This window comes from Aedes aegypti, chromosome 3, assembly GCF_002204515.2.
Source record: "Aedes aegypti strain LVP_AGWG chromosome 3, AaegL5.0 Primary Assembly, whole genome shotgun sequence".
Lineage (NCBI taxonomy): Eukaryota > Metazoa > Arthropoda > Insecta > Diptera > Culicidae > Aedes > Aedes aegypti.
The window spans coordinates 333,848,442-333,868,949 of NC_035109.1; the positions used below are offsets into that span (position 1 = coordinate 333,848,442).

The 20,508-nt window shown below is 36.3% G+C and overlaps 2 protein-coding genes across 2 annotated transcripts in view; one reads left to right on the forward strand and one right to left on the reverse strand.

Moving 5' to 3' along the window:
- Positions 1 to 1,612: 1,612 nt before the first annotated feature.
- LOC5567214 (transcription factor SOX-3) overlaps positions 1,613 to 20,508 on the forward strand; it is a 54,007-nt gene continuing 35,111 nt past the window's right edge. Inside the window, exon 1 of the mRNA XM_001651594.2 lies at positions 1,613 to 2,940. Coding sequence (XP_001651644.2) covers positions 2,639 to 2,940 — 302 coding nt within the window. The 5' untranslated portion in view covers positions 1,613 to 2,638. The remainder of the gene's footprint in view (positions 2,941 to 20,508) is intronic.
- LOC5567215 (pickpocket protein 28) lies at positions 13,115 to 15,739 on the reverse strand. The gene is made up of 2 exons (XM_001651593.2): positions 14,379 to 15,739; positions 13,115 to 14,310 (listed from the first exon to the last, which is right to left on the reverse strand). Exons 1-2 carry the CDS (start codon positions 15,512 to 15,514, stop codon positions 14,031 to 14,033), a joined length of 1,416 nt encoding a protein of 471 aa, XP_001651643.2. The 5' UTR covers positions 15,515 to 15,739; the 3' UTR covers positions 13,115 to 14,030.

Genomic DNA, 20,508 nt, shown 5'->3' on the forward strand with positions numbered 1-20,508 from the left:
TACTGGAGCACTAGCGCAACTACTTGAACACATGTGCTAATAGTGGCTAGACGAGTTTATGCCCAAAAATAATTTTATCATTTTTTTTTTATATTTTTCCTATATAGTAGGTTGAAATCTTTCCATTGACGCTCTAAGATCTCTGTTAAGCCTGTTCGTTATTTACTTATGATTTTCTATAGCTTAGGTGATCCACTATTGGCACTGCCACCCTATGTCTAAAAATCCAGATAATTTCAAAACTTAGGGTCTTCAGGAAAGTTGTTCTGGAAGTGGACCGCTATCTGATGATACCTCATTTAATTCGAAATTGGTATAGAGACTGCTATGCCTTTATTTTTCAAGATGGGACTGCATCAACTTCATATTTTTCCACAACATTTTCAAACAAAGTAAGTTAATTTTTAAATGCAAAGTAAAATAACCATTGAAATATGAATATTGCGAAGAAAAAAGGTGTTGGCTCGAAAATCAATCAATGGGACAGTTATGCTTTTATGGGCAGAATATCAAGGGGCTCATAAGCAGAGGTTTTTGGTATGGGGGTAAGTGGCGGGTATGTAAAAATAGTTTTAGTAAATGATCTGGTACAATCTTGCAACAGCTTATTGTGGATTTCAATAAGAATATTCAGGGTTACAGTAACAGTCATCATCTTCTTGGCAATAAGTCCTTACTGGAACAGAGCCAGCTTCTCAGCTGTTTTTTATGCACCAAAATTATTACCGAGAGCTTTCTTTGCCAAAATTGCCATTTTCGCATTCGTATATTGTGTAGCAGGTACGATGATACTCTATGCCCAGGGAAATATAAAAAAATCCATTACGAAAAGATTCTGGACTGACCGGGAATTGACCCAGACACCTTTAGCATTGCTTTGTAGCCGCGGACTCTAACCACTCGACTAAGGAGGTAAATCAATGTTGCTGAAAATAGAGTGATTTTGCAGTTTTGCTGCTAAACTAGTAGATCAAACGATATGACCTTAAGTGTAATTACCTACTACTTAAAAGTGTTGAGGAATTGTTTGTACAAATCGAATTGATTGATTCCATCAGATTTTGAATTCCATTACAACATTGTTATTTTGCAAATTAATTTCTAATTAATCATTTCATTTGTTTTAAAATATCATTAGAAATTAAGTTTTCACAGCTGATGAAAAATTTGGAAATCCAAGAAAAACAGACTGTGAGATATAACCTTAGATTTAAGATTTGCAATATTATACTAAGTAAATTATTGAAGCTGCCTGAAAAATTCAGCAATTCAGTTTCGAAACCGGTACGGATGCCTTTTTGAATGATCTTGTAGCAACAACCGTCATACCGCATCACCCTACAATAACACTCTACAACGCACATGTTCATTCTCTTAGCCCAAGCGTTTACTCAGAGAACTACCGTTCCATCCAACTTTGAGCATCCCATGGACTACTCCGAACTCCGACAACTCTCTGCTAGCATCCTCATAGCCAGTCGACAACGTCGAGGAAAGCGCGCACTTTTCCATCCACAACCATTCAAATCCACGTGGGCGCAAAAGAGCCCCCTCTCATTCGATCTCTTTCGTTCACGCGCGGTCTTTATGAACACTCTCGCGCGAGGAAAAAAGGATATCACTGACGAAGAACTGTTTTGTGTTTTTCTTTCCTTTCTCCCACATTCAGCGGAAAACTGGCGAGCAGGGACTTTTTTGTTCGTGTAGGTATTTGTTGTGGGAATGTGTTCGCCTCGGTATAATGACGCGTCGATTGCCGTTGAATTTTCTTCTTTATTCTCACATTGGAGTCAAAACTGCGTTTTTCCTCCGCGCACTTTCCGCCGCATCTGCATCCTAACCGAGATACCTATACGAGGTTTGACTCTTTGGTGGTGTTGTTATTTGTTGGCTCCGGTTGGATGGTATCTCGGGTGTTCTGTTCGGGTTTTTGTTGTTTTCCATTTTTTGTTGGTTCGGTCGCTCTTTTATCAAAATATCAACAGTGGAACAGATTATGATGGGACCATTATGTGTTTAGAATTCGACTTGAAAACATCGTCGCGCGAACGGAAGATATCTCGCTTATTCTCGGTCTGAATCGGTGACTGGCTTTGGGAACTCTAACGGCTTCCACGAGTGCAGATAAGAGGGAAACACCGGATTTCGGATAGGATTGCTCGCGCTTCCATACCGTGTGATCTCCCAAAGGTGTGTTTGCCAAATGTTAGAAAAAATGTTGCAATGTGAATTTGTCAAAGCTAGAAAATCAACGCGAAATACATAAAAAAGGGTAAAAAAATGACCGAGATCGATTGCATCTGAACTGCACATAAAAAATCGCACTGATAAGAGGCAGACTAATTTAGTACATGCTTTCAGGGGACAATGATAGCGGAGTCGCGTTGTTGCAAAGATAATTGAAGTGAATTGATTGCAGTGTTTGACAAAAAAAAAAAAAACGTAAACGAATTGCTCCAGAAGAGATATCAAACTCGACTATTTCGTAATAAAGTGATATAATCGTTATACGGAGAGCACAAGTGGCAAATAAAACGCCGAAATAAAACAAAAGAATTGTGAGTGACGCGGGACAGTGGCGTGTGCTGAGCTGTAGTGACCTAATTAGACGACAACGCAAAAAAATCTCAAGTTCACAATGGACATGACCATTGCTTCAAAATTGCACCTGTCATGCAGCAATAACGGAAACGGGACTCCTAACTCAGTCGGAAGCAGCAGCAGCAGTAGTAGCAGTGGTGGTGGTGCCGCTCCCGGAAGTGAACACATCAAACGGCCGATGAATGCTTTCATGGTGTGGTCCCGGGGGCAGCGGCGGAAGATGGCACAAGATAATCCCAAGATGCACAACTCAGAAATATCGAAGAACCTGGGAGCACAGTGGAAGCTGTTGACCGAGGGTGAAAAGAGACCATTTATTGACGAGGCGAAGCGACTAAGGTAGGTTGACGGTGGCAAGGTTTGCCGACGGGATTTGGCTTTGGTATTCCGGAAAATTGACCAAGTTGCAAAGATACCGTTGTATAGCCTTTGAAGATTACCCAGGCAACCAGAAATCGCATGAATGTTCACATTACAACTCGTTTATTCATACTAATTACATCAAACCCGCAAAACACCGTGGATAAACTCGTCAGATTGATGAGTTTCCTCGCATAAAACTCTTCTTTGCTGAGTTCATTTATACATTTTGTTTCGTCTCGTACACTCGTACAAAGTAAGTCGTATCAATCCGTAGCAGCTGTCAAATCAACATTTGTTATCATAAGATAAGTCGCATAAGATTACAGGTTAGAATATTTATACACTCGCATTGTATGTTATTATTCATCATATAATATATGCAGGCATATCGCCTCCACTTTTATACGTAGAAGGCCTTTTCGCGACATCTTATAAGTGAAATTTTGCACATATTAAGCCTCCAGGTGATTTCGTTATACGTACATTTTGGTTGTCTGGGTACGGAATTCCACTACTAATTTCATACATAAATAGCATTAGCATTAACGATTTGCACAAATTCATAAGGCGTACAACTTTAGATTTCTATCTGATTTTTGCCTCCTTCCCGTCTATTACCATGGATAGAGATTTAGGACAAACCACTACATCTTAACCCTCTAATACCCAACCCCGCCTTTAGACGGGGTACACTTTGGAATTTTGTGTATTTTTTCGTAGCTCGCAAATCAAAATGATTTTATTTTTGGCTTATACCTTGACTCATAACACGCATATAAGAAATGTTTTTTATGACTTTTAAAACTTTTTTGTATTTTTAGAAATTGTTTGAAAAATTGCATTCTTATATAACCTACAAATGCCTGGGCTTCATTTAACGTGTAATATAAAAAATCGAACCTCTTATATTTTTCTACGATTAACCTTTCACAAAAGAAGAGCCTGGTGGTATTAAAATCATTTCAAACCTGGTTTTCCGTTAGTTACACGGAAAATAAAATACGCTCCGAAAAAAAAATAAAAATTTAATATTTTTAAAAATACCGCAACAATTTAAATTTTTATTGTTGCCAAAAATCAACAACTAGAAAAGGCTTCAAGAAAAAATGAAAAAAGCTAGGGATGTTCAAAAATAAAAATTATAAAAATCAAAAACCAAAATTTAAAAATTTGCGAATAAAAATAAATAAATGCCCAAAACGTGTTTAGAACGATTTTAGATAACGAAAAATAATATTTAAATCGAAAACAAAAATTTGGGTATTAGAGGGTTAAACGAAACAGACATTTAAAGACACGGACACTATTTTCAGCCAGTCTTCAGCTGCACAGACTGTAAACTTAACACTAGACAACGGACAATCATGCTTCAGTGACACATCCGAAGCAAATTCCTTACGAAAAGTTTCAATGGCTAAAGGGGGAATCGAACCCACACCCTTTGACACGATGTGATCACTGCTTGACGACAATATACGCACGGCCACGAAGACCACAAAATCAAATATTGTGTAGGCTACGTCCATTCGAAAGTTATAGGAATTGGAATCGATAAATGATTGGACATCTACTTTCACCCATCTAAAACTTGACTTATTGTTACACAAAATCTGCGGAGAAATGCACAAATGGTCTAACTCGTGGTATATGAGAGTTGCAGAGACTTGGATGTTGTAGTAGGGAGCGGAAAGACCATAGTATACGTTTGGTAGATGTTCTGGCATCTATAAAGAAAATATTTGAAATTGGCTACAGATCGGAACAAACAAACAAAATTCTTCCTCTGAAACTCCTCTGAAATTTATCGCTCCTCTTTTAATGAACTGTTCTTCGGAAAATATTCGGAGACGCAAAAGTGAACACATTGGCTTGTGCCACAACGGTGAAACACTGCTGTTCATTTTAACAATGGATGGCTTGTTCTAATCTAATATTTTCAATAAAAAGTTCGCTATCATAACTCAAATAAATAACACAAATCCTTGCGATCAGCCGATTTAGTTTTTCACTGATCGAATTGAACATAACGCGGAACTGCACCATTACATTTCTTAAGGCATGCCCCATATTCAGGTTTGGCACACACAGCCACACACAATTTTATTTTATTTATAATTAATAATTTTAAATTTCATTTTTTACTTTACCCAAAATTAAGTAAATCGACAATTTTTCGAACAACTATACCTGAATATTCATGTTTGAATTAGAAGAACACAATTTTGCGTAGGATCAATCCATCTTTGAGTAAATTTGTCTCGTGAAATCAGCGGAAATCTATATAATATCTTCTTCTGTCTGGCGTAACGTCCCAACTGGGACAGAGCCTGCTTCCCAGCTTTCCAGATTTGTTTGCATGCGTATATCGTGTGGCTTTATTGGGGTCAACGTAGAAACAACTTAGATTCGGTTCTAGGATATTTCACAGAAAGTCAAAACCGAGAACGACATCCCGCAAAATGGGACAGTGCCCAGAAATCCATTCCTTAGAATGGGACATTTCCCACAATAGAAATTTCCCCAGAATCGTTTTTATTCTTTTTCAAAGTACGATAAAAAAATAAAATAAATTTGGTTTTGTTCAGTTTTTTTTACTTTTCGTTAAAAATTATTTGCCAGACGCTTCGAATCCCAGCCTTAATTCGCTCAATCCAATATTAGTTCGTCAATTCATTAATATGGATCCCAAGCAAAAAATTGTAGTTGAGTCCGAAAATACCGTTTGAAAGTTAGGCGTCTGCATCCTTTGTCTCATTTGTAGTCTAGATTTATGCGATTCCTTGAATGCTGTCTTGTAATCCTTTGTCAGCTTTGCGTTCCAGTTTGTATTTTGTTCAATTATTCTTTATTCACTCGTTTTGTACTTATACTTCATACGTACTGTGATACAATTATCTTGAAATGAGTTTCATACCGGTAATTGTCTTCAATCATATCAATCTTGGAATAATTTTCTTGACAACTTGTACCATGGAATATATGCTACATATATGTTCGAAGTATTACACAACATACATTCTCTCCCCCCATAAATGATCACGTGGTATATGGACGACCCCTACCTTGTTTTGAAAAATAGCTGTTCTTTTGGATTGTATTTTCGAAAAAGTGATTTGTTCTAGAGTTATATGTTTTATATTGTCAAAGCAAATTGATGTAATTAGTTTTGTTGCTTTCATAGCATATTCTCCCTTCTTTTGAACATTGATTGTTCTTCCTAGGTTTATTGTCTTCGTCTTATTAAGAATAATGAAACCGAATTACAATTCTCTTTTATGAAGTTCTTTAAAATAATTGCAACAAAACGTAAAGGCTTCAAAATATCAAAGCCTGTGTGCACTAGGGTGGCCCAAATTGATCAGACTAAAATCTTAAGTTACATCTTGCAAATTTCATTAGATTTTTAAGGTCCAAAAGCGCAATCCATCAACTCTAAGGTAAGGCTAAACGAGTTGGTTGGCGTTAAGTCAGAGTGGACCAAATGACTTCTTTCATATTTTGAGAAAAAAGGGTTTAAGTTAGCGCTCTGTAATTGTTGAACTCGTTTAAATTTTAGTTCAATATTTCTACACATCTTTGTGTTACTTTCAAATAATATAAGTGATAATCATGAAAAATCATAATCCAAACCTCTGAAGGAACGATTTGTTTATGGATTATGTGACTATTGGTTCACTCTGACTGAACAATTTCTAGGAAAATAACAATCATATAATGCTTGCATGGTCAAATGCACCCAGATATCTACAGAATGAGCAGATTATCAAGACCCTTCGACATCAGTATCGCAATTTTTTCAATAATAATTCAAAATAATTCGTCAATACCGATATCAGTGACATTACGATAGCTTGAAAAATAAGGTTTTGCAGGGTCAGGACATTGAGGACCAGAAATATTCAAATATGTGTTCAGTCAGAGTGAACCAAGTGAAAATTTTGAGTACCGACCAGAATATAGTGGTCCAATAAGCGAGTTCTTGCACATTCCATACATACACCATAGAACTACCATAAACTTCTATCGGACTCTGAAATTGACTCAAAAAATGCAATAATCAATCCGTTTATTGCTTTTCAACACTTGGTCCTCTCTGTCTGCACAGAAATTGTTGCGATTTCTGACCACCCATTCAAAAATGGTAAATGGTCAAAAATCAAAATCAAATGCGTTGAATTAAGCAACATTTATAAATTTCTATTGAAAGATAATTAGAAGAATCATTCGATGTCGAAACATCTGACAAATTTCTTGAAATGTTTTTCATTTTCTCACATTCCTCAGCGCGCTGATTATTTTCGCTATTATGGTAATAAGCACTTGGTCCACTCTGACTGCACACTTTTATCGATTTTCATTGATCATCCAAAGTAAATTTGTGACATATCTCTCGCAGTTTACAGCATTCGTCAGATCTGGTCAAAGTGAAACGGAGGTAAGGTAATTTCGCATCTAATGAGAGAATAATCCATTTTTCCTATGTTTTGTTCTTGGTCCCCTCTGACTTAACGCCGACCAGTTTGAGTTCGAGATTCCACTCTACACAGTTAAAAATAATGAAGATTACACGTCATGTAAACTTCATTTATGCGATGTAAACATGACGTCATGTAAATTTCAGTTAGAAATCATGTAAAAATGTGTTATATGTCATGTAATCACTCAGGATCCTGCTAGATTACATGACATATAATTGAAGTTTATATGACATATCATATAAATGTCCATGATATTCCACGCTCCAATTATGTGCATTATATGTCTCAGAAATTTACACGTTTCGTTCGAACTGTGTAATTTTCAGAGTAGCTTATGGGGATCCAAATGAACCAATTTGGGGTGTAACTAACTTGAAATTTGTTCAAGTTCGTATTTTGTATATAGGAATGAACCATCGTAATGAATGTAAATTAATTCTGGGGTATGCCCCATTCTGGGGAATGGCGTTCTGGGAAATGTCATTCTGGGGAATTGATTTTTGCTGAGAAATGTCGTACAATTCTTAGATTCAAGTAGTATCGCGTTTAAGTGCCCCTACTAACATGCTACGAAATCGTCGTTTTTTTTTGCGAAACATTATTATTATCATATATTATATATTTTTTTCTGTTTCTGTTCGGGATGAACCACTGCGATCAGTTTTCTTTGATCTTTTGTGGTATACCCGTGTCCAATGTTTAGTGCATGTCGTTCTACTCCATTACTATTGAGAAATAATGAAGTACCGTAATCCAGGGTAACATTAATCAGCGGGGTAAGATTGATCGGTATGATCCTTCTCGAAAAAAGTGCGAATCATCATTTATTGATGAAATATTTTCAAAGCATGAATGCTGCATATCTTTCTTACATCCATAAGCTAATGAAAGTTGAGGTTTTTGAGAAAATTGCTTTTCTTTCATGCGTGAATTTGTCAACTTTTTGTATCAATGACTTTTATCATTATGGATGACACTACCGAAGATTCATGTGTCACACGAGTTCTGCAAATGGTATGAGCAAGGAAAATGCGATTGTTTCGAAAAATGACATCGCCGAAAACGATTCCGTTGTCAAATTTTTCATAAGTTTATTCAATTAAACAACATTACCGAATTTCTAATAAGAATTCAGAATTTTCTAAGGAAATTGCCTACCTTTGGGCGTTTTCCGCTGTTCGAGGTGTTTTTAATTTTAAAATTACTCAAAAAATAAATGAGATGTAAGCGTTTAGACATCATATTCGGCTTCAGGGGCCATGATTTAAGTAAGCAACGACATTTACAATATTACCGAACGTTGTTTACAAGGGTGATCAATGTTACCCCATATCAGCTTAATCAAAAAATCATTTAAAACTTTTATTCAAACATACTTAAATCTGATTAAAACCAAAGTACAGTATATAGTCACGAGCGATAGGTTCCAGTACTTGTTTTAGAAATATAAAACCTGCGACATTTGCATTTCCAAATGCAATATCTAAGAAATATCCCAAAAACTGATCAATGTTACCCCGGATTACGGTAGTCGTTTTTTTATACAATTATCATCATTCACCATTTTGCATAGAGCCTCTTTAGAAGAAGATACCGCTATTTATACCTTTTGGAGATAACAGTTTGTCATCATTAAACTCTCAAAAGCGCGCTTCTCAATCAGGTTCGGCCACTAAGCTGGTTGAATGGTACTGATTTTGACTATGCATCGGTACTCTAGCGTATCAAATTATCGGTTCTACTAATAAGGTTCAAAGTCGTGTTTTGTAACTGTGACCAGGTTTATCGCATTAGACATTTAGATTCCTTGAAATAAGAAGCTTATAGGATGTAGGAGGTTTGCTACTCCACTAATTCGGAATCGTTTACCTCCTAAGTATCCAAAGATAAGCACTTGAATTCGGAAAGAACTTGTCTTATAAATTGAAACCAGCCCCAGATGCTGATGAAGTCATTTTTCCACTACGACCTCCTAATCATCTAGGACAAATAGGTGGGTCTTAGTGACTTGTTACTCTCTTATACTTTTCCGACCATAACTTATCAGTATTATCAAGAACAGGTACAACAAGAGTACAATATGGTAGATCTTACCTCGTAACGCACCTCGAAAAGGTGATCTACCCGCGTTACGGGGATGTTATACAGGGGGTTGTCAAAATAACTGGAACAGGCAAAAATTGGGCCAACTTTGGAATGCTGTAACTATGACAAAAATTGACCGATTTCAATTCTTTAAGAAATAATGGACGGTTCAACTAATCTAGTTTTGAAGTGCATCCACGGAGATGAACTATGACCACCGGATACCGCTGATAATCCGGATTTCCGGAAGCATGTTCAAGCAAATTCTGAAGCGATTGGTGCGCCAAGTATTAAGATCGGTCCAGAAACAACCAAGATATGTTCATTTCTCCGGAATCGGTGCCGGTAGTGGATCGGAATTGGGATCAAACAATTTATTCACTCAAACTATATCGCGCAATATTGTTTTCTCCCTGGCTTATCATAAAATACCCTATTATAAGTTGAAAATAAGTCTTATACAGATTTGGCCACTCATGGCGCCGCCAAGTGCCCCGGGGGGACCTTGCATAGGAGACATTTCGACACCAAAACATATCATGCGACGGCTCATTCTCCATGTCTTGTCGTAAATAGGGCAACTGTAGACTCAAAATGGATAGTTGACTACAGTGACTACTTTTGGGACCACTGGGTGTCCCCTAGGGAACCTTTGATTGGGGACAATTGAAATTTAACTCCAATACATATCGTGTGGGAGAAAACAATATTACGCGATATAGTTTGAGTGAATAAATTGTTTGATCTCAGTTCGGATTCACTACCGGCACCGATTCCAGGGAAATGAACATATATTGATTGTTTCTGAAACGATCTTAATACTTGGCTTGAACATGCTTCCGGAAATCCGGATTATCAGCGGTATCCGGTGGTCGTAGTTCATCTCCGTGGATGCACTTCAAAACTAGATTAGTTGAACCGTCCATTACTTCTTAAGGAATTGAAATAGGTCAATTTTTGTCATAGTTACAGCATTCCAAAGTTAGCCCAATTTTTGCCTGTCCCAGTTATTTTGACAACCCCCTGTATATGGCTTTAGGACAATTCGTCGAAAATCATTTGGTCGAATAACGTTTGGTCGAATGACATTTGGACGAAAGTATATTTGGTCGAAAGGACATTTGGTCGAGATAGCCGTAGCCGTGGCCCAGATAGCCGTAGCGGTAAACGCGCAGCTATTCAGCAAGACCAAGCTGAGGGTCGTGGGTTCGAATCCCACCGGTCGAGGATCTTTTCGGGTTGGAAATTTTCTCGACTTCCCAGGACATAAAGTATCATCGTACCTGCCACACGATATACACATGCAAAAATGGTCAATTGGCATAGAAAGCTCTCAGTTAATAACTGTGGAAGTGCTCATAAGAACACTAAGCTGAGAAGCAAGCTTTGTCCCAGTTGGGACGTAACGCCAGAAAGAAGGAAGAAGGAAGGACATTTGGTCGAATGGACATTTGGTCGAATAGCTTTAGAACATTCAGTCAAATGATATTTCTTCCAATGACGTTTGTTTGAATGAACATTTGGGCGGAAGATTATTTTGTAATGGTTGGTTGAAGAATCGTGTTGTCCAAAAGATAAGAGTGAACCGTGAAATTTTTGCACAATGGAAGAACATCGGATCTATTTCAAGCATAATTTTCTTTAGAAGTCAATAACGAGTCTATCAAAATGATAATTATTTATTACCAACGTTTTCAACAAGGTTAGTGTATGTCAGTGGCGCAACCAAGGGGGGGTTTTGAGGGTCAAACATCCTAAGAGCAGAAAAGTTTATGTGGCTTACCATACTGCAATCTACAAACGCGGCAGCAGTAGGTTGAATTAACAGTTATATTCTCGTTGTTACTTATTACTTATTGAGAACATCTTTTTCACTTTTACTGAGATGTTTTTCAAACATACAAGCAGATATGTTGGAATTCCTCACAGTTGATTGATGTAACATCCGAAGCATCAACAATCTATTAGTTGACGGAGCATTCGGACAAATTTTACGTCCTTCAGGGTGCGTAAATTTTTGGAGAAGCATTTAATTTATTTTCAATAGCTACGAATTAAATCCTAGTGTTAGAAAATCTCAAAGGGGATGGCGGTTCCGTTCCTAAGCTGCAAAATAAGAAATTAACACTGTTTCTTCATAAGGGCTTAGCAAGATTTAGTGATTCATTATTCTACAGCGCGAAAACATGTTATAAAAAGTGATTCAGTTCTCTGCAATAATTCAAAAAGAGCAAAGATGAAGAATGCAGATTAGCCCATATGAAAAATTATTGTCGAAATATTCGTCTACGAGCTGGGAATGATTCAAAACCTGCAATGCTGATTTGCCTTCAACTGACAGCTAAAAATAATCGTAACTTTTCCTACTGTAACGTAACGTGCTGAAAGATCATTCTCGTCGTTGAAAAACTTGAAAACGTATTTAAGGAACAGAATAGGCGGAGAATGAATGATTGCTACCACTCTTAAATATATATGCTTCCAAATATATCTATAAGTAATGAGACAGTTTTAGATGAACTTTCGAACAAACCACAATGGATGAAGATTTGAATCATTATTATGAATCCGGTAGAAATCAAGACCAACATTTATTTATAATTATTGTTTTCTCGGGCCCGTGCGTGGATTAGCTATGAATAGTGCGCTGTGTTCATAAAAATGGTAAGAATGCAGCGCCACACTAAAAAACTGATTTCAAATGCGGCGAGTTGAGGCGCGTCGCGAGTCTCACTAGCGCGATCCGGTTTGGTGGCGGTGCGACAATATTAGAATATTTAAATTTCATATGAACTTTTTAACCATTCATTTCTAAACAGACTCCTTTTAACAAATGGTGTAAGTTTATACAAAAAGGTATGCCTGAAACGGCCGAGAGAAACTAAAATTTGCAACTTTTGTTTCGTCCTTTGTTAAAGTTAGTCTAGGAACATATTTAAATTTTTCTACTTTGACTTCCATTTGACTGCCAAAACCCCCCCTAGAGCTAAATCCTGGTTGCGCTACTGGTGTATTATTCAAGTCAATTATCCAATTTTGCAACCGTTCAAGACGGGTCCCGAAAAATAGTTTTTCCAAGTTCACTGATGTTGATTTTATTATTCTTTCACAATAACATCATTCTTTGGAAATTTCGTTATTATTCAGTTAATGGTTTATCAAACTTTGTTGAATTTATTATTCTCTAAAAAAAATATCATTATTTAAATGTTGATATTTATCTCAAACCTTTCTGATTTTTAGATCTGAAAGCGTATGAACTTGTTTAAGAATTTGGAATACGGGTACCAGACTTGGAATGGGCATAGAACTATTTGATCAACTCAAATCGTCAGCATGAATCGCACTTTTATACGTCGAATCTAGCGGCCAAATTGCATTTACTAAACGCTCATGACGAAGTGCATTAAAAGTGCCATGTATGACTTGCAACTAAAATATATTCCTTGAGCAAATTTTATAACGGTGTCGACGTCTTTGAATAATAATAAGTTAATAAATAATCAAAACAAAAATAAATCAAACTAGAGAATCGTGTTCATTTTGTGTATCGGGTGAGGTGAGAAGAGTCGACTGAGGCGACCAAAATTGAGTTGCTTCCATTTGAGATAAACTTGTCGCGATTCATCCTACTCGCAGAATCATCCTGAATGAGAAAAAAGATAACAAGAAAAGAATAAAATAACGATTGTGAGTGCTACATTCACGTTCGTATAATTTTCGTAGTTTCTTATGGTGCTGACTGTACAACTAACGTAGACTTATGAATTATGTTATAACACTCTGTTTTATATCCATAGCACTTCATTATGTCTCAAAAAATGTTGAAAGTATTAGAATGCCTAGAACATACTTGAGTTGTGGTCATCAACTTCAATATGTATCGTGATATCCTGATATATTAATCCAACAAAATATTTTTAATATATCCATAATTTTGCTATATCAATTGCTATGCAATATCGGCATAAGCGCTGTGGTCACTTAACTGTTAGGGATATATTCAAACCGTTTTGTATGAGTAGAACAACTTGATGCGAACAAAAACATACAATCACAACTTCAGTGTGCCATGCAGATTTCAAAATTTCTAGTATTCGTATCAGTACATTTCTGGATGCAAAATGAAGCTATATGAATTGGAAGAAAATTGTATTGAAAGAATTGCTTAAGTTTAAACTGGTTTACAATCCAATGATAACTAGAATCCAAACTCAAGAACAATTTGGATTTTTTAGTAGAGAAATATTCAAATGGAAATGTGCATCAATATATTATAAAATTATAGCTCTAAAGTACCACACGGAAGAAATTTTACTCTGATATAAACCAATACTTGCGAACGACTGGGGTTTTGACTCAATTTATTCACCTACGAGCATATCACTCACGCATTTAATCCAATCCACCATTGTAAGTGTAGAACTAGCCCTCGTGCGTTAAAATACACTCAAATAAAGATTAAAAAAAAAAAAAAAAAATCCACCATTGCAACGATTCCTTTCAATTGCCTTTCCCTCCAATCAGCTGCGAATGCGCCGCTCTTCGGTAATCTTCTTCGCTTTCGGGTGGAACCTCGTACGTCAGCCGTTTGCCTGCGATAATGGGTCGAATGCTGAAGAAATAAATCAGCTCCACGATGCTCAGCAGACTTGCGCCGACAAAAAGTCCCGCCAGTCCCCCGATGCTGGCTATGAGATCGGTCGTACTGAACAGCTCACGACGCTTCCACGCCACAAACTGTGGCGATCGGAATTGAGCTCTCAGCGTAGTGGTGACGTAGCTGCGGAATGAGATTTTCGTTTTTAGTTCGAGGACATCTGTAATCGGGTGAAGAAGTGCAAAACCTACTGTTCCGAGGGTTTGATGGAGTTCGAAGTCAACAGTGCAATATCGGCATCGTAGTATATGGAAGTGCACGGTGGCATGCAAGCTTCCTCCGATAGCTTCTCCAGTTTATAGTTTTGCAGCTGTTTCATTTGGTTCACCAAAGTAAGGTTCGTCAGAGAGTGCCAAGAATCGATCAAACAATCGGCATTGTCATCAAAAAGGCTGCATAACTTTCGGTTCTTCTGATTCGGGACTGGAAACATTGTACAGTTGCATTGTTCACTACGGTTATTGTACCATTCGAGTTTGCAGTTAGATTCCGTGTAATGTTTGAAATATTTGAGTTGTTTTTCATCCTGGTAAAAGCATTGCCGTTTATGGGGCGGATAGCTTCGAAGTTCCTCCGAAGTAATCATCATTTGAGGCGATAAGTGCAATACGAAGCTTTGACCAGCTGGTACCGTGTGAAACCCATTGATCTTTTGTGGATACTCATTTGGGAGGTGTAGAATGATCGAGAAGAACTGAGTCTTACCGTCTATATTGACGAAATCACTTTTGCGATATTTAATATCTATATCCAGAAACTGGCCACCCATGCCTAGGATAAACCGCTTTGGATAGGAGTGATAGTTATCTTCAAAGCTCAAGCTGTTATCGTATCCATTATCGAGATCCCAGTTGGACTTTATATTAATACCACGAAGATAGGGGTAATTCCTAGCATTTGTCAGAAGGTCCGGCTGAAACATTTCCTGCATGGAAAGTGAGTTGATCGTGTGACAAGTGGACTCTGCCACGAAGGTTTTTGTAATTTTGCAGTGTCCATCGCAGCCCACTGTAAAATTAGTCAATGGGAGGTCTGGGCAGATAGTCATGCCAGGAAATGGAATCTCCCAAATCGAGGTCATGCGTTCGTTGATGCCTACAATAACCGGAGTTTGCTGCCACCGTCGGTAGATTTCTCGTGCCAAAATCGCACACGTTGAAATTGAGACCAGGAATATCACAGCCCAAAGTATTCTCTCGATGGGTGATCGTCGACCGGAAGCGGACGCAAGGTACTTCAAACCGTGAACCGACGTATGTGAGAAGAAGTCGTCTGACTGAGATCGGACGCGATCCATCGAACGCTGGAAACGGGACGCAATGAACATTTCTAGAACGGCGATAACCGAGTTACACTGCGTAGCGAGATGAAATCGCGACTGAACTACGAAACAAAGTTTAATGCGCGTCTAATGGGGACGCATTTTGCTAATGTTATCAACCCGGGACGGGTTTGTTGATCGTTACATGTTTGTTTGCATTCCAATTGGATTTTGTATTGTAAATTTAAAATGAACAAGTTGATAATCGATGTTCTCGTAGAGTTGCGAATGGCAAAGTATTTTCAAGATTTCGGAATACAATTGGTTATATTTTTACCAATATTTTTTATTGTGTCCATTTGTATGAGACACTATTCTGTGTATGTAAAATTTGTGTGGAAAATAACAAAACTATTTTTTACTAAACATATTATTGCTAAACAGAAGAAATTAAGCTCCCGCATTACTTTCGAGTTTTCATGCTTCAATAAATAGTTCATGGAACCTACAAAATAAATGACAATTTTAAATAACAGGATACTTAATGAAATTCACTAAGGCTTTTGTAGTGAAGCTTCTGATCGCTGAGATACTGGGCAGAACCATAAATAGAATAATCTTGAGAGAATTCTTAATAAGTAAGCTGAGCAGAAAATAATTTGAACATAACAAATGCTGTAAAGTGTAAGTGTAATCAACTTATCCTACAGCGTCAAAAACTTCTCGAAAGTTTTAAACAAAATCTTATGAGGTTTCCAATCAAAACCTGTACAGATGTTAAACGATATCAATTGAAAATTTTCAACAATACAGTACAGATTTCTGTAAAAAATTTAATTTCAATCCTTTAAAGATCTCAACAACTTCTACTATTGTGAAAAGCTCGAATCACACCATGGGCGATAAATTGTTATTGGTACAATATAATGGTTTTTTCTTATTCATCATTCAATATTTCTTTTGAGAGCAAGATCTTATATAGTATTTTATACTGATATGTATACACTGTTCGAAAGCTTGTTTTCAAAGCTATCTAAGAAAAATAAAATAATGTCAAATTTCATACATTAGTGCGAGTAAATGTTATGACCCTCTGACAAAATATAAATATTTGATTTTTAACTGAAATCTCAAACCTCACATACTTTTTTGTCCACACACCTCCCAAAATGCCCATTACCAAGTTTCCTGAAATATTCAAAATAACTTGCAGAAGTGATGCTTGGTAGATGTCTAACATGTCCTTTTTTGAGAAATATTGACAAAAACTTCGTTGATTCTGGTACTCACAAAAATCTTCATAGTACTCCCAGGAATATCTTTGACAAATTGCTCGAAGGAGTTTCTACTGAAAGTTTCTCAACTATTTGATTTTTTGTTGATTTCGGACAAGATTATATTCAGAAGTTTCTTATCGGACTCTCGTCCGGAAAGATGTGTGTTGGACTGCTGGCAAAATTCTTTGTGGACTACAAGTAGTCTGATGTGATGATCTTGACAGAATACTCGCATTATCTGTGGTGGAGCACAGATGTGATTTTTGGGTTTGCAAGCCAAGGATATCTGTTGATTTACATTGAGATCACTGGAAGATTTCCGGTGAACTTTTATTTTAAGAACACTCCTTTTCAGGGGTCTTCGAGATGTATGCAAAACTTCAAAGAGAGACGCAGCTTCAAAAAGTTTGGGAACCACTGATTTTGGCTTATTGATATTTATTCTTCTTTCTGGCATTACGTCCCCACTGCACTATGGTCCAGAAATCAGTCTTACGCGGAAAGATGCATTTTAAGCTTTATAATGAAACATTAGGCAAAAACGGTCTTCTACAAAGTTGATTGTATTAGTTAGGCCCTTTATTTGGTGTTATTGAAAATTAGGGTGGACCACATTTTCATAGAAATTGTGTAACTTCTTCTTCTTCTTCTTTCTGGCGTTTACGTCCCCACTGGGACAGAGCCTGCTTCTCAGCTTAGTGTTCTTATGAGCACTTCCACAGTTATTAACTGAGAGCTTACTATGCCGATGACCATTTTTGCATGTGTATATCGTGTGGCAGGTACGAAGATACTCTATGCCCTGGGAAGTCGAGAAAATTTCCAACCCGAAAAGATCCTCGACCGGTGGGATTCGAACCCACGACCCTCAGCTTGGTCATGCTGAATAGCTGCGCGTTTACCGCTACGGCTATCTGGGTCCCTGTAACTTACTTTCTTATTTGTAGAAATTATATTATACATGATTCAGCAAAGTTGTAGACCATTCAATTTCAAGCAACTTTGCCAAAAAAAGTTTTTTTGTATCTCTTAAATTGACCGATTTAAAGTTATTTTCCTACGGCGACATAGGGTGGTCCGAACAAAACTGGTTTTCTGGCTCTAGAGTTTTGAATTCAAATTTTTCATCAAAGTAGTCTATGAAACACTTTTAGAACTAACTAAAAACGTGCCTACTTTGATTGAGAATATCTCTGATTGGGGCAAACATAAAAAATATCTTTTGACGGCATTCAAAAGACAAAATAAAATTCCCATGCCCACACAGTTACGGATCACCCACAGTGACGGATCACTTTGGCGTTCAACATCGGATAACTCGCTCAAAACATAAACGTTGACCTAAAACATATTTTTCCCATGTTATACTATTTGTCTTCTACCATTTGTAAAGTTAGGCACAATATTCAACTGCTAAATAACGGTGTTTTTGACAAATGTTTAGTTGGTACCACACAGCTATCATTATATGGTCGTTTTCTGTAAGAAGTGCCGTCAGCATTCATAAGCTCCCACAGGTGGTAAAATTCAAATGTTATAACATGTTTTATGCTCGTTCGCTTCGATTTAGTATGAATTCATCTTTGGAAAACATTTTACTTGATTTTTTATTCAAAATACCGAATATTTGCACTTCTAACTAGTGATCCATAATATGGACCAGGAAATGATTGTTTACCACGGTTATGGATCACTTCCAAAGAATGTAGATTTCTGCTATTTTATGCATTGGATTCGACATTTTTAGACAACAGCACTAAGGATAAAACTAATAAAACATCAAGGTTTGTAAATTTGTGGAAAACTTGGTGTGGAGCGGAAGCAGTTCATGTCTCAGTTACTACAATGCAGTATCACAATAAAAAGGGCATTTTACCCTTGTTTCCAGCTCTAACACTGCTATTTTTTGCAGTTATATATGACACATTGTTAACTTTTGCCATACCGTGCAATACAGATGCATTGAGTTAAAAATCTCTTGATTTTGCGCACTGATCCGTACCCGACCAGAACCACATAACAAAATTATAACACATTCCTATCAGCAGCTGTTAAAAATAACAGAAGTAGATAAAATGTTGTTATCAAGATGGCTTTGTTCTCAACTTGTTATATTTTTAGTAACACATTTATAACAACATTTGTTATATTTTTGACATCGCATTTATAAGTTTGTTGCAAACAACATCCGATGTCAGAAACAGTAACATAGTTTGTAATAATTTTGTCATTTTGTAACATCCTTACAACACATTCTGTAATAATTTTGATAAAATTGTAACAGGGTTTGTTATATTTTAGTTTAATTTGGTGCAAATTTTGTAAGAATTTTTGTTATTTTAACTACTAACGGTACATGTTTCATAACAACTGGTGATATAAAAAATCATATCAGGGGAACACATTCTGTTATAATCAATGTCACAATTTGATCCATAATATGAAAATTGATCCATAATATGGTTTTCAGGAACCGACACAATTTTTAATTTTTATGCAATCCTATGTAAATATTGCACTCAAAACAGTTTACTAACGGAAGTTCCAATTTGAAACAATGCGATTCGTGCTTTTAAATTACAATTTTACATTTTCCATGTCCTTTTATTGAATTTTATAGGTTGGACTCCACACTGTTTGATCCATAACTGTGGGGTCATGGTATCAAAAAATTACAGATGTGTTATTTTTGTAACTCTAATAAAATGTCTTGAAAAACAAATATATTTTTTCACAAAAACTTTGATAACTTTTGAACTAAAATAGATATCAACAATCTTTTTGCGTTTTAATAAGTTCTAAAAGTCGTTCATAGACGGCTTTGGCGAGAAACTAATATTAAAACAACTAGAGATGAAAAACTTATTTTTGTTGGACCACCCTGCGATTATTAGGAAAAAATGCTCTAGATTGGTCAAATTTTGAGCTACAGAAACCTTTTTTTGGCAAAGTTGATCAATTTCAAGTCCTACCGCTTTTCCTAAGAAGTATATATCAGTATTTTTGAAAATAAAATAGTTGATTATATGATTTGTGTGATATTGTGGGTCACTGTAGTTTTAAATGACACAGTATGAAAGTTTACATTTTTAGAATCAATTTTGAAGAAGATCATTTTTGTCTAAAATTTTATTTTCATGCTCAAAATGCAAAATAATAAAGAAATACATACTATGAAAATCTTCAAAATAGTTTTAGAGCCCTATCTTTCTTAATTCAGATTTCTCGACAAAGCAGTCTATGAACGACTTTAAGAACTTAACAAAACGCAAATTTTCATGCAAAAATATTGATGATATCTTTTTAAGTTCAAAAGTTATTAAAGTTTTTCTGCCTAAAATCCTTTGTTTTTCATGGCCCTTTTCAAGCGTTTAAAAAATAACACATCTGCAATTTTTTGATATAATATACAATTTTGTGTTGTCTTTTGAATGCCGTCAAAAGATATTTTTTATGTTTGCCCCAATCAGAGATATTCACAATCAAAGTAGGTATGTTTTTGAGAGAAAAACTACAATAACTCCCAAACGGAAAAAAGTTACGCGTTTCTTCACTCATCAAATTACGCATTTTTTAAAGCTCTAAAAGTGTTTCATAGACTACTTTGATGAGAAATTGTAATTGAAAACTCTAGAGCCAGAAAACCAGTTTGGTTCGGACCACCCTATGTCACCGTAGGAAAAACGCTCTAAATCGGTCAATTTAAAAGATACAAAAAAACTTTTTTTGGCAAAGTTGCTTGAAATTGAATGGTCTACAACTTTGCTGAATCATGTATAATAT

Bases quoted from the DNA above. Each gene is read 5' to 3' on its own strand.
- LOC5567215 (XM_001651593.2), bottom strand. From the start codon at position 15,514: ATGTTCATTGCGTCCCGTTTCCAGCGTTCGATGGATCGCGTCCGATCT. The intron at 14,311-14,378 runs GTAGGTTTTGCA...CTCATTCCGCAG, and splicing joins TCCATCAAACCCTCGGAACA to CTACGTCACCACTACGCTGA.